Genomic DNA, 13194 nt, shown 5'->3' with positions numbered 1-13194 from the left:
TATCCTTAGTGTCTCTGAGTCTCTGCAAAATTGTACTCCAGCAATTCCTTGCAGGAACATTTCCCCAGGGACTAGTGACAGGCAATGGGTTTAAGAACCCAGCCCTATACCTGCGCAAAGTGGGTCTTCTCGAGTCTGTGGCCGACCACCAGAGGGCGCTGCAGCCCGACGCAGGCAGTGGCTTCTCATCACTGCCCCCCTCCCCCACCCCCCAGGGTGTCTCCGGGATCAGATTCTGCCAGACACAAAGTTTGGGCAGTAACTTCGCCTTCCAGGCTGTGGTCTGCTCAAAGCAGGATTTCCTGGCTTCACTGGGAATGCAGATTCCCAGATCTCAACCAACTGGCTCCCAATTCAGTTGCAGGTTGGACCTTCCCGGGAGCTTTAAAAGTACGGATGCCTGGGCCCCCTCCAGAGACCATCATTTTATTAGACCTGGGCAGCCTAGGCAGTGGGTTCCAGGGTACAGTCAGGACTGAGCCACGTCGGTTAGAACCCGGCACAGTGGACATGTCTGTGTTACTCGGCCCAGCACACATTTCAGTTGTGGTGTTGCTCTTACCAGCCCTGTGGGGGGGCCACGCTCACTGCTCTAGTTGACAGGTGGGATGGGGCAGCCTGCCTGCGTCCAGACCCCCAAATCCCAGTCAATGTGTGGCTCTGAGCCAAGCCACGAGAAGTATTTCCTGAGGCAGCCAAGTCAGGCTTGGTACCTACCCAACTCTGGGAACAGGCCTGGAGCCCCACAGCCTCCCAGCACTTTGTCTGGGTCTCCTAGCTGCTTCCCCACCCCAGGCTGCTTGAAGTGGGCCCCTCAGGTCCCTGGCTCTGTCCTTTCCTGGGCTTTGCCCCGCACTGTATGGCACCCAGCAGCAGTTCACAAGGGGCTCCCAGAGCCAGGCGCTCCACAGGGAAGCAGGGAGTACTGATCTCATTTTATAGATGAGGAAACACACCCAGTGAAGAAACTCATGGAGGTGCCACAGTGTGTGGGTGGCAGAATGGAATACAACCCCCAGGCCCCTGATTCCGGGCACCATGTTCTTCCCATTATCTTCCACTACCTCTGGCTGATAAACTACTTATTCCCCCATTTCTCCTGGGAGAAAACTGGGGCTCTGGGTGCAAAGCTCTGCTTTAAAGCTGCAAGGAAGGTGGTTGGAGGCTCTGAATTTAAAAACCCTCAGATTTTTGTTCTAAACTCACTTTGTACCGCCCCAGTGGGGTGAGGGTGAGGCCTGTTGAGTGTTGCAGCCCAGGAAGGGGACAGGGCTCCCAGGCACCTCCTCCGGGTTCCCACAGCCCCAGCAGCCCCCAGCACAGCCCATGCCACGCTGTCTTCCCCAGGGTCTGCACTGCTCTGCGCACCACAGGGACTCTTCCCCAGGGTCTGCACTGCTCTGCGCGCCACAGGGACTCTTCCCCCACAGGGACTCTTCCCCAGGGTCTGCACTGCTCTGCGCACCACAGGGACTCACAAGTGTTTCCTGAGAGGATGGTGGGTGGAGAGGGGTGGAGGACATTTGGTCTCTGGGTAGAGTTCGGCTTCTTCATCCCCACAGTCCCCTCCCCTGGCACGCACCAGCCCACCTCATCTTATTCCTCTACGGAAACTTGTACCCCAGCCCAGAAAAGTTAACTTGCTGGAAAGCAGCTGCTTGGCCGCCAGGCCAGCCAATGAGGTGCAGGGGCGCCTCACCCACCTCTAAGGACAAAGGGCAGAGGGCTGGACCAGAGGAGCTGGAAGGCCGGCCTGGTCTCAAGGCCCCAGAGGTGGAACGAGGGAGCAGAAGGGAGAGAGGTGGAGGGGAGAGGAAGAACTAGGAAGCGGGAGAGTGGAGACATTGAAGTGGTGGGAGAGATCTGCATGGGTCAGGGGATACTGGAGCATGGCTCTTAACCTGGACTCAGCCACTTGGTATTTTCTCACCTTCTTCTCCTGCCCTGTTCCCCTCCCCTTCTCCAGGTAGGCAAGGGCTCCTAAATAGATTCTAGAACCCAGACACAGGCTCCTCTGTGGCAGGGACAGGGATAAAGAGTAATGAGATGGGAGTTACATCTAGCCTCACCTTGCCTTGTTCTGATTTTACAGATGAGGAAACAGGCTTAAAATGATGAGGTGACATGCCCAAGTCTTTTGGCCACTGCAATTGGAGTCCAGATCTGCCTGAAGCCTGAGCTGTATTAACTTTCTCTCCCCTGCCACCCAGAAAAGCCCAGGGCCCTAGAGCCAGAAGAAGTCCATAAAAATAAACTATTTGCATAACAGCACAGGGGTCTGCGCTTGCAGCTAACGGCTCAGTTAGCTTCCAGGATACAGCTGCCGACTGGGAGCAGCTATCAGCTTCCTGGGACAAACGTGTCCCGACAACCACGTTAGTACCATCTGGTGTTTATTTAGACACACAAATAAAAGCTGGTGGTTCAAACAGCTTGTGTTCCTTTTTTTTCCTTTTCATATATTTTTTCTTTTCTTTTTTCTTTTTTAAAAAAGATCAACACATTACTAGTCCCCCATGTTTTTTTTCTACTGAGCAATATATACAGCCTATTATATATATATATATATGCGTGTCTGTGTATACATATATATATATATGCATATATAATACATTTTTTCAATAGATAACTACATTCAAGTAATGAAACACAGGATTTACAGTTTTCCTCTGAGGGCAGAGGAAAGCAAATTCACACTCAGTTCACAGAGGAAGTAAGTACCATTAAGAGCCCAGCCAATAGGAGCCGAGGCCTCTCCTGGGGCTGGGGATGGGGTGGGCAGCAGCAGAAGTCACCAGTCACACTGTTGCTTATCGTGGGGGCAGCAGGTGCTGATGGGGGGGGGCTAGCCTGCTCTGCCCGAGCTGGGAGGCAGCCCATGCTGGCTGACCCAGGTTCCTCAGCTGGGATGGGCTGAGAACCTCACACGTCTAGGAGCCTCTCGAATTTGGGATTCATGAAGGAGAAACCAGCGAATGCTGTCTGGTCCATGGAGTCGATGAGGTTCTTGTCGCTGTAGGAGAGGCGCGCCTTCTCACTCAGAAACTCCTGGTCGAAGTTGCTGTAGTCTCCAGGGGACTTCTGTGGGTACAGGGCAGGGGTGGGTGAGCGGGACCCAAGAGGCAGCCTCCTGAAGGTTCCCAAACACCTCAGAATCCCTGTCGGGCTGGGCCAGGCTAGAGCTGCCCTAAGACCGACAGGCTGAGAGGAGCCCAGCCAGAAGGTGGACACTGTTTTCCACAGGGATGAGGGAAGCCAGCAGGGACCTGGGCCTGGGTGAGGGAAGGGGCGTGCCTCCTGAGCAGAGTTCTGGCCAAACCCCCCACCCACCACCTGTTTGTATAAGTCCCACAAGCTAATAGTGGCTTTTATATTTTTTCAATATTTAGGAAAAAACCGAAAGCAGAATAATACTTCATGACACGAAAATTAAATGAAATTCACATTTCAGCATCCATAAGTAAAGTTCTATTCGTACATGAGCACACCCACTCATTGACATATCATCTATGGCTACTTTGAGATGGGCTGGCCAGCAAGACCTAACTATTTATTTACTATCGGGCTGTTCCCAGGAACAGCATGCCAGCTCTGCTTCTGAGGATATGAGAAATGGTAACAGATCTCAAGCTGGTGGCCCTCCACTCCAGCCCAACGGAGCTGGCAAGTTACATCACTTCGACTATCGGGTGTTAATGGCATTTGAGCCAATACTTTTAAATTGGGCATTCTAACATAAAAACCCAGACTTCTGGCTTATTTAGAAAAGAGGCAGAGCAGAGCAGCCTTGGGCCCATTTCCTGGCCTGTTCCCCCAGTGCTGACGCCCCCTTGGGGCACTTGCCAGGAACCCCCACTTCCCAGATGGGCTGCCGATCAGCACTCCCACCTTGTTTCTTAGTGCAGAGAATCAACCTGTCCCTCTTTCTATCATGAGCGACACTGAGAGCAGGCTGCATGATCTTCCTGCAGCTGGCCAGGGAGTGATGTGCCCAGCCCAGGAAGCATCAAGTTTGATGTCTCTGAAGTAGGAACAGTGCTCTGCAACCTCCAGGCACAATGGTGGGGCACATCACATTACACAGGCCGCCCAGTGGGACAGCGTGTTCTGACGGAGGAGGGGAAGCAGAGGACAGAAAAGGAGTGGGAAGAAGAAACTGATCAGAGAAGGGCCATAAACTCCAACCGCTAAGGTGTTTGGGGTGCTCGGAATTCTGGCCCCAACCTACCGCTGCTCTCCTGCTGGCTCCTGGGTGCCCTGTGGATTCTGGGCCTTCATAGGAACCATTCCTCTTCTACCTGGAACACACCCCGGCTGCCCCCAGCCCTGCCCACATCCCACTTCCTCTCAGACACACCCGGTTCTATGCATTCTGGGCTCCTGCTGACAGACCCGCCTGATGACAACTGATCATGTGCGGCCTTGTGACAGCTCTCGGACTGTTGTATTATATGATGAATGACTATCTGTGTTCAAATTTTTTTTTTTTACAGAGACAGAGAGAGTCAGAGAGAGGGATAGATAGGAACAGACAGACAGGAACAGAGAGAGATGAGAAGCATCAATCATCAGTTTTTCGTTGCGACACCTTAGTTGTTCATTGATTGCTTTCTCATCTGTGCCTTGACCATGGGCCTTCAGCAGACCGAGTGACCCCTTGCTCAAGCCAGCGACTTTGGGTCCAAGCTGGTGAGCTTTTGCTCAAACCAGATGAGTCCGCACTCAAGCTGGCGACCTCAGAGTCTTGAACCTGGGTCCTCTGCATCCCAGTCTGACACTCTATCTACTGCACCACTGCCTGGTCAGGCTGTGTTCAAATTTCTTATCTTTGTCAAGCTGGGGCTCCTCCAGCTCTGGGACAGGACCTCCCACTTTGCTGAGCAGCTCAGCACAGAGCCCTGCACCCAGCAGGCACTCAGCACTTCCAGTTTTATTGGAAAATGGATTGGATGGATGGAAGGAGTGAGGCCTTAACTCTGAATCCCAAAGCACAGTTCCCGGAATCCCAGTGTTTGCTGAATGACTGAGTGAGCAGAGAGGTGAGAATATCAGGGAAGAGGCTGTGATTGAAGGTGCCAGGGAGGTCTGGAAAGCAGGTTTGCTGGAAGAAGGGAGAGGAGAAAGCATGTACATGACGTGGGAGAGGAGGTGCCTCTCCCAAAGGCAGCAGGGGCGACATTGAGCGGGCAGACCCTCCTGAAGTTGGACTACATACCACTTTGGGCTTGAAGGGCGGCTCTACCCGACGTTTCTCCAGCTGGGTCCAGTTGATGGTCTTGAAGAAGGGGTGGATTCTGATGCTCCCCGTCACTCCCAACCTCTTGTTTGGGTCCCTTTCAAGCAGCTACAACCCAGCAGGAGCCCCAGTTAGTACCCAAGGGCTGCAGGAAATTGGAGCCTCAGCAACCCCGCAAGCAGACCCAGGGTGCTCAGGCAGGCCTGGCCCGGTCCAGCCCAGTGGTGCAGCCCAGGGCTGCTGGGGCTGAGGGGGTCTTCTCTGGCCCACTGTGCCCCCAGGTCCCCTAGAGACAACAGGCTGTGGACGAGGGCTGCTAGGATTCTTGGTAAAAGCAGTAGCTGTTTAGTGAGTGTTTGCTGTCTGCCTGGCATAGACCTGAGCCTCATACATCTATGTTTTCTTCCCAACAACTCAGGTTTTTTCATAGCTCCCTTTTGCAGATAAGGAGACAGACTCAGTGTTCAACCTCAAGTCTGTCTGTCTCCTGATCTAGGCTTGTAAGCACCATGCCAGGCCGATTCAATGCAGGGTACTCAGACAGGAGTTTCTGCAAACATGGCGAGAGAGCAACACCCTCAACATGTTAGGATGGGGGCATCAGTGAGGCTGCCATTCCAGAGGCTCCTGGCATTTCGTCACCCCACACGCACCAGTTCCTGCCCCTGGCCAGCCTTACCCAGAGCCTCTCACCTTCTCCAGGATGTCCTTGGACTCCTTGGTGATCCAGCGGGGATAATGTGGTGTGTCCACACGGATGGACTCGAAGAGTTCGTCCTCATCATCACCATGGAAGGGGGACTGACCAATGAGCATCTCGTAGAGAAGGACTCCGAAGGACCACCAGTCCACAGAGAACGAGTACTTCAGGCCCTGCAGGATCTGGGGCAGGAGAAGGCACTGGAGCTGAGAGGGGCCCCGGAGCACAAGCCCTGTCCAGGCCTCCTACCCTTCTGGCTCAGTGCAGACATCTCTGTCTTGGGGAAGCCTTCCTGGCTGCACCCTATTGAGACAAGGTGTCTGACTGGGTTGGAGGCTGGGCGGAAGCCAGCTCACCTCAGGGGCGATATAGTCAGGGGTGCCACAGAAGGTGCTGGCCTGCTTCTCCCCGAATATGTTCTCTTTGCACATCCCAAAGTCGGCAATCTTGATGTGGCCATGCTGGTCCAGCATCACATTGTCCAGTTTGAGATCCCTGCGGGGCAAGGAAAGGAGAGGGGGTCATCAGGAACCAACTCTGCTCCTGTCCCCAGCCTCCCACTTCAGTCCTGGAAGCCTGGAACTCTTCCCCAGGGGACAAGGGAAGGAGGAGGAGAAAAGGAAGCAAAAGTGAAAGAGGTAGCAGAACGGCGCTTCCCACAGCCACCTACTGTGTGCCATGCTGGACACATGCCGTCTACTTTCCTGAGCCCAAAGTGAGGCTCAGAGAGGGGATGCCATTTGCCTAGGAACACCCAGCTGGTAAGCAGTAAAAGTGGACCTGGGTTCAGGTTTGTGTGACTCCACAAGTGCAGGGACCACATCTGTTTTTATGTAGTTCGCTGTTTGAATAGATAATTTATGTACATGGTAACAAGGACTAGAAAAGGACAAGCAGCACAAACGAAGTCCACCTCCTACTAACCTCGACGGCCAGGCCCTCCTTAGACTGATTCTAGGTTTGGGCAAGCACATTACAATATGCACCTACTCACCTTTAAAAATATGAGCTTTAATATTCATATTGGCATCATCCCACAACAGGATATAGAGTGTGGCCTCAGCCTTTTTGATGAATGCACAGTAATCTACTGTCAGATGGGACCATCATTTACTGGGTGGGAGTTTATGGAACCAGTTCCTATTGGTGGAAGCTTAGAGTGCTCAGGTGGGGCTTCAGGGTGAGACTGAGCTGAGTAAGGGAGTCACGCTCTGCCAGTGGCGCCCAGTATGGGCAGTAAGTGTCCAGACCCTGGAGCTATGCCAGCCTCAGCTGAGGGGCCACAAGGAATTCTAGCAATGGAGTAGGAGGTTTAGGCAAATACCCAACTAAACACTGACTCCAAGTGGAGACAGGGCCATAGCTGGCTCGAGCTCCACTCAGAGTAATTCAGAGGACAGAATGGGGTTGGAGTTTCCCTTCCCAAAAGCCCCCCAAACCCCATCTCTCCACCACCTTGTACCTGTAAATGATCCCTTTGCTGTGTAGAAACTGCAGTCCACAGACTATCTCAGCAGCATAAAACCTGGATTTGAGAGAAAGAGAGACAAAGTGTTCTGGAATTTCTGCCAACCAGCCCTTGTTTCTCCCTGGTCTCTCATCCCCACCTCCAGGGGCAGGAAATGCTGCAAATAACTCTATGGACAACCAGGGCCTGATAAAGCACATCTTGTATCTGGTAAGTAGGGACTAGCAACCAAGACAGAAAAGAAAATTATGAAGAAAAAGCTCCAAACAAGACAATTTTCTGTGATAAGAGTATATGCGTTTATACTGATATACATATGTATGTACACACATGCACACACACAGTTTGGGGGTACATGCTCGTCTGGGAGCCACACACCAGGGCTCTGTGTTGTGTAGGATCACCATGAGTGAGGTTGCCCGGCTGAGCCCAAAAAGGGGACAGGAGCTGACATGTCTGTGCTGTGTGCCCATCCAGGGCTCACCCACCACCCAGCTTTCCCATACGAGGTAGCCACCCCGCTACCCTCAATTTCTCCAACCCCAGCTCTAGCCCAAGTGACTTCTCCAGGGAGAGGAAAAATGAACTGCGGGCAGACTGGTGGTCGGCTCTTCCCCGATAGGGCCCTCACATACATGGCACGGTACAGCTCAAAGCGGCCTTTGTCCTGGATGTGGTACATCAGGTCTCCTCCGTTGAGGAACTCCATCACGAAGAACAGGTGGTCCTGGGGTGGGAACGGAGGTGAGCAGAGGCACAGAAACAGGAGGGCCCCTGAGGTTGGAGACAACTGCCCTGGGGGACGTGAGTGGAGGGCACATGACCCTCATGGTATATGAGGAGGGGGACACAACTCTGCCTTCAGTGGTCTGAGACATGGCGTTGAGTGGGAGGCTGGGGGGGCCGTGGCCCCTGGGGCAGTGGCAGTGGGAGGGTCAAACACCTTGGTCTGGAAGGTGCAGTAGAGGTGGGTGAGAAAGGGGTTCTCCCAGGCGAGCGCCAGCACCCGCTTCTCCACCATGGTACACTCCACATCATCGTCGATCAGAACCACATCCTTCTTGAGGGCCTTGATAGCGAAGAACTGCATTTTGCCCTTCAGTTCTGCAAGCAGCACCTGACGAGTGGGCAGAGATGCTGAGCAGGAGGGGCCCAGGCCAAAGTCCATGGCACCACAGCCCCACCCAACTAGGTCCCTTGAACTTCCCCAGGGCCGTGTGACCCCTCACCTTCCCAAAGCTGCCTTTGCCCAGGACCTTGTGGAAGATGAAGTTGTCAATGTTGCATGTGGTGCTACCTTCCCAGATTTTGCCGTACGTCCCACTGTCTGCTGGAGAGATGGCACTTTAGACTCAGGTCTCCATCTGCAGAGTCCCCTCCCCTGAGGCCAAGGGGTGGGCTGGGGTAAGAGGCCTCCAAGAATAAATGGTTCCTTTCCCATGGTGGTACCTCCTCTCAGGTCTCACTTGACAAGAGAGAGGCCAGGCCCCATCCTGGGCCCTTGTGGAAAGGAGTAGCTTTACCTGTGGATTCATCTCCAGAGACTCCTGGCTTCTTCTCAAAATTCTGGTAGATTCCAACAGGTTCCGCATTCTCTGTCTCTGACTTCCGGAAGGGTTTCTGGAGAAGGGGGTAGGGTGGTGGTTGAGGGGGCCAGACAGTTGGTCATACTGTGGTCAGAACTCCCAGTCCAGAAGGAAGACCCCAACAATTAATAAGTCCACCTCGATACCAAAGGAGGACAGCAGCAGCAAGGCCCAGGGCCTCCCAGTGGTGCACACACACACAGCACACACACCCACGCACACTCTTCCAGTGGCACAGGGATGCCTGGGTGGTCTGGAAGGCAATAATTACAAACAAACGTTTTGCAAACGGGACACCATCTTCCCAGCCACGTACTCATTAGATTTTTGTGTTGCCCTCACCTGTGATTGAATCTAGAATTTCACCTTAAAGTTTTTTTTTGTTTTTTTTTTATTTATTCGTTTTTTTAGAGAAGAGAGAGAGAGAGAAGGGGGGAGGAGCAGGAAGCATCAACTCCTATATGTGCCTTGACCGGGCAGGCCCAGGGTTTTGAACTGGCAACCTCAGCATTCCAGGTCGACGCTTTATCCACTGCGCCACCACAGGTCAGGCCAACCTTAAAGTTTTGAGGCATTTCTTAAGCCCCACCACACCCAACATATACAAAAAAACATACACAAAGACTTTTAGTTCCAAGTGCTTCAACCTTGTGGCCCCACCAGGTTCACTCTCAAGTACAGAACTGCTAGAATAACTAATTTCTAATGGGAATAAGCCCAATACCCTCTGCTGCCTAATTCTTGAACTAGATCTTCCAGAAGTGAGCTCTTGGGTATAAAGCACCCCACTGTGGTTCCCCAGGAATGGGTGTGGGCCCTGATTGCCCCAACCCCACTACCCACAGTCCCAGGTTCCCATGGCACTGCCCACCTGGCTGACTTGGTTCAATGCCTCAGCCAAGAGCTTCTGGTTGATGCCGCAGAGGTTGGCGACCTTCTTCTGGCACTTATGATGCACGTTCATGCCACAGTCTGGGGAGAGGGAGAAGCAGGACCATCAGGGCCTTCACCCAGGCAGGGCAGCCAGCAGGCCCAGAAAAGGGCAGGGGGGATAGCGGAAAGAACAGGAAAAAGGAGGGCTTTGGTGGGATCTGCTGTGTTCCTTGTCCTTAGAAGAAATGTATCTGAAGCCATCACGAGCTCTTCAAATCTTTCATTATTTAAAGGAGAAAAAGAAAAAGCAGAGGACATGGGGCCTAATTCTGACCCTTCAGAGAGTATGTGGGACAACTGAGACAAGTCTCTTTTCCTGCTGGGGTCTTGTTTCTCCTGTTAGTAGAGCTGGGGCCAGGGAGGGGTGAGACGCATCTGGGAAGCACCTGCTCTTCTGCAGCAGTGACTCTCCAGGTCCTACTTGACTTTGGACCCCTATGTTACACTTGAGGATGCAGAGCTCAGAGGTGGGGCCTCCTATCCAGTAACCACACAGCAGGTAAATGGTAGAGCCCGTGGGGCCAGTGGGGAGGGGTCTCCAAGGCCTCCCCATGTGAAATCTCCCAGTGAGAGGGCAAAGGCATCATTGGTTAGGTGGGGTTTCTGAGGCCCGGGTGGGCAGGCACAGCAGGGAGCCCTCCTGACTGCCACCTCCACCCAGCCCCAGAGCTTGGTGGCACACACCTTCACACTTTAACCCCTGCTTCACCAGCCCCCACAGCAGGCTGCCACAGTGGTCACAGAAGGTGGGGCTCATGTAGTTGTAAACCTTGAACCGGTGAGGCATGTCGATGTTGAACCGTTCTTTCTGGAACTGGGGTGGGGGGTCATAGGTCAAGGATCACATGGCAGCTCCAGCCCCTTCCTTAACCCCTAGCTCTCCCCCAAATCCCATGCATGGCAAGATGCCAACAGGGCTCCACTGAGGACTAGGGAATGCAGACGTCCAAGGAAGGACCAAGAAAAACGGGGAGGAAGGGTGAGCCCCAGGGGGAAGGGGAAGGGAAAGCCCAAATCCCTCCCATGTAGCCAAGCCCCCAAGACCCCCGGGGCCCTGCCCTCGACCCAGCCTCACTATGGTGTCCCGGCTATTGGTCGCGGTGCCAGTGCATCGGCCGATGATCTTGTCGATGCATTTCTTGTGGATGGCGGCGTTGCATTCTTGAGGAGGCGCAGGCCCAGGAGGGGGATGGGAAGGTACCGGGAGGGGCAAAGGCTGTGAGCTGGCTGAGTCCAGGCCCCTACACAAAGCCACCGTTCTCCCAGCCGCCTACACCCTCACCCTCTAGAGGCCTCAGGCCCAGGGGTTAATTTTTTTCTCCTCCTGCCAGCCCTCAAAGGAGGGGCCTGGGAAGGATGGAGCAGGGAAGACAGGCTGATCTTATGGATCTTAGATATTAGGAAAGGTTCAAGGAGTCCCGGTGGGCAGGGAGGGTGCAGAAGTGAGGGCGTGGGGTATTGCAGTGAAAGAGGTAGAGGCAAAGGAGCCCCTTTTTCCCTCTTCTCTGTCCCAGGACAGCTAACAGCTCCTAAGCTCTCTCAGACACATGCACACACGGACAGATGCACCCTGACTCAAAAACATACAAATATATACAGGCCGCATGTGCAATAATGACAAGGCTTCTCCCACAGAATGCCAGCCACACTTAAAATACAGCTTTACATATTTTACCCCACTTAATCTCCACAATAATCCTATTATCCCTATTTTATGGATGAGAAACCTGAGGCACAGAGAGGTTAGGCAACTTTGCCTAAGGCCTACAGCAGGGGTCGGGAAACTTTTTGGCCGAGAGAGCCATGAATGCCACATTTTTTTTTTTTTATAGGGACAGAGAGAGAGTCAGAGAGAGGGATAGACAGGGACAGACAGTCTGGAACGGAGAGAGATGAGAAGCATCAATCATCAGTTTTTCGTTGCAACACCCTAGTTGTTCATTGATTGCTTTCTCATATGTGCCTTGACCGTGGGCCTTCAGCAGACCGAGTAACCCCTTGCTCGAGCCAGCAACCTTGGGTCTAAGCTGGTGAGCTTTTTGCTCAAGTCAGATGAGCCCGCGCTCAAGCTGGCGACCTCAGGGTCTCGAACCTGGGTCCTCGGCATCCCAGTCAGACGCTCTATCCACTGCGCCACCGCCTGGTCAGGCAACGCCACATATTTTAAAATGTAATTCCGTGAGAGCCATACAATGACCCATGTACGTTTGCATTATCCAATAAAAATTCGGTGTTGTCCTGGAGGACAGCTGTGATTGGCTCCAGCCACCCACAACCATGAACATGAGTGATAGGAAATGAATGAATTGTAATACATGAGAATGTTTTATATTTTTAACGTTTTTTTTTTTTATTAAAGATTTATCTGCGAGCCAGATGCAGCCATCAAAAGAGCCACATCTGGCTCATGAGCCATAGGTTCCCAACCCCTGGCCTACAGCTAGGAAGTGGTAGAGCTGGGATTTAAACCCAGGCAGCCTGGCTCCAGAACCCATGCTCATAAGCGGAGAAAGGTGTGCTTATAAGAGACGCACCCCCGTGGCCAGGGGTGTGCTGGTCAAGGTCTTACAGCCTATCTGGGGGAAAAGGGCTCTGATGTGCAATACTGGCTGACTTCTCTGCAGACACTCCCCTGTGACCTACTTCAGGTTACCAATGTGATGTCACTGAATGCAAAGAGTTGGGAAGAGATATGCAGAATTGGTTACACCAGCTGAAGCGAGCCAGCTCCAGCACTCACTGAACATAGCTAGCGTACTCACATGCATGCTGACATGGAAAGTCTCATGCGCACACACTCAGGCACGCAGTCTTTGTTCAGACACACAGTCCCAACACAAGGACACAGGCTCTCCTATGAACACACCCAAGCACTGCCAAGCACCCATGAACACATGTGCACATGTACAAACTGGACTGTAGAGACACTTACGCCTGCATTTGTAGCCTTGCTTGTTGAGACCCCTGAAAGGCAAATCCCCACGCAGGGTGAGTGGGGAAAGCACTGAGTGTGGCTGGCCCTCCCTTCCCCCAGTTCCCAGCAGGCACAGCCAGCCCTCACCAAACAAAATCTCTGCACACAGAACAGAAGGTGGGCTGCCTAAAGAAGGTAGCAATAAACTCGTGGTTCTTGATGTAGTGGATTTTGGCCTGTTTGATGGCTCCACGGCGGTTCATCGTTGGGAACTTGGCCTCGTCTTCACCCCGCAGAGACTGCTTACAATCTAAGGGCCATGGAGTGGAGAGGTCAGACGCAACCAAAGGAGGGACA

The 13194-nt window shown here is 53.1% G+C and overlaps 1 protein-coding gene across 2 annotated transcripts in view; it reads right to left on the bottom strand.

The window, feature by feature from the left end:
• Nucleotides 1-2376: 2376 nt before the first annotated feature.
• Nucleotides 2377-13194, bottom strand: part of PRKCD (protein kinase C delta) — a 30786-nt gene continuing 19968 nt past the window's right edge. The window contains exons 5-18 of one of the 2 annotated variants that reach the window (XM_066244904.1): nucleotides 12985-13147; nucleotides 12856-12887; nucleotides 10999-11084; nucleotides 10608-10737; nucleotides 9862-9962; nucleotides 8928-9024; nucleotides 8634-8734; nucleotides 8348-8521; nucleotides 8040-8131; nucleotides 7399-7461; nucleotides 6293-6431; nucleotides 5930-6118; nucleotides 5216-5344; nucleotides 2377-3081 (exon numbers count right to left, since the gene is read on the bottom strand). In XM_066244904.1, the coding sequence (XP_066101001.1) occupies nucleotides 2923-3081; nucleotides 5216-5344; nucleotides 5930-6118; nucleotides 6293-6431; nucleotides 7399-7461; nucleotides 8040-8131; nucleotides 8348-8521; nucleotides 8634-8734; nucleotides 8928-9024; nucleotides 9862-9962; nucleotides 10608-10737; nucleotides 10999-11084; nucleotides 12856-12887; nucleotides 12985-13147 (1655 nt within the window). In that variant the 3' untranslated portion in view covers nucleotides 2377-2922. The remainder of the gene's footprint in view (nucleotides 3082-5215; nucleotides 5345-5929; nucleotides 6119-6292; nucleotides 6432-7398; nucleotides 7462-8039; nucleotides 8132-8347; nucleotides 8522-8633; nucleotides 8735-8927; nucleotides 9025-9861; nucleotides 9963-10607; nucleotides 10738-10998; nucleotides 11085-12855; nucleotides 12888-12984; nucleotides 13148-13194) is intronic. The other variant, XM_066244905.1, reaches the window with a different exon arrangement.

Source organism: Saccopteryx bilineata, chromosome 10 (assembly GCF_036850765.1).
Source record: "Saccopteryx bilineata isolate mSacBil1 chromosome 10, mSacBil1_pri_phased_curated, whole genome shotgun sequence".
Lineage (NCBI taxonomy): Eukaryota > Metazoa > Chordata > Mammalia > Chiroptera > Emballonuridae > Saccopteryx > Saccopteryx bilineata.
The sequence above is the reverse complement of the archived record's forward strand: the minus strand, read 5'-3'. Positions and strand labels throughout refer to the sequence as shown.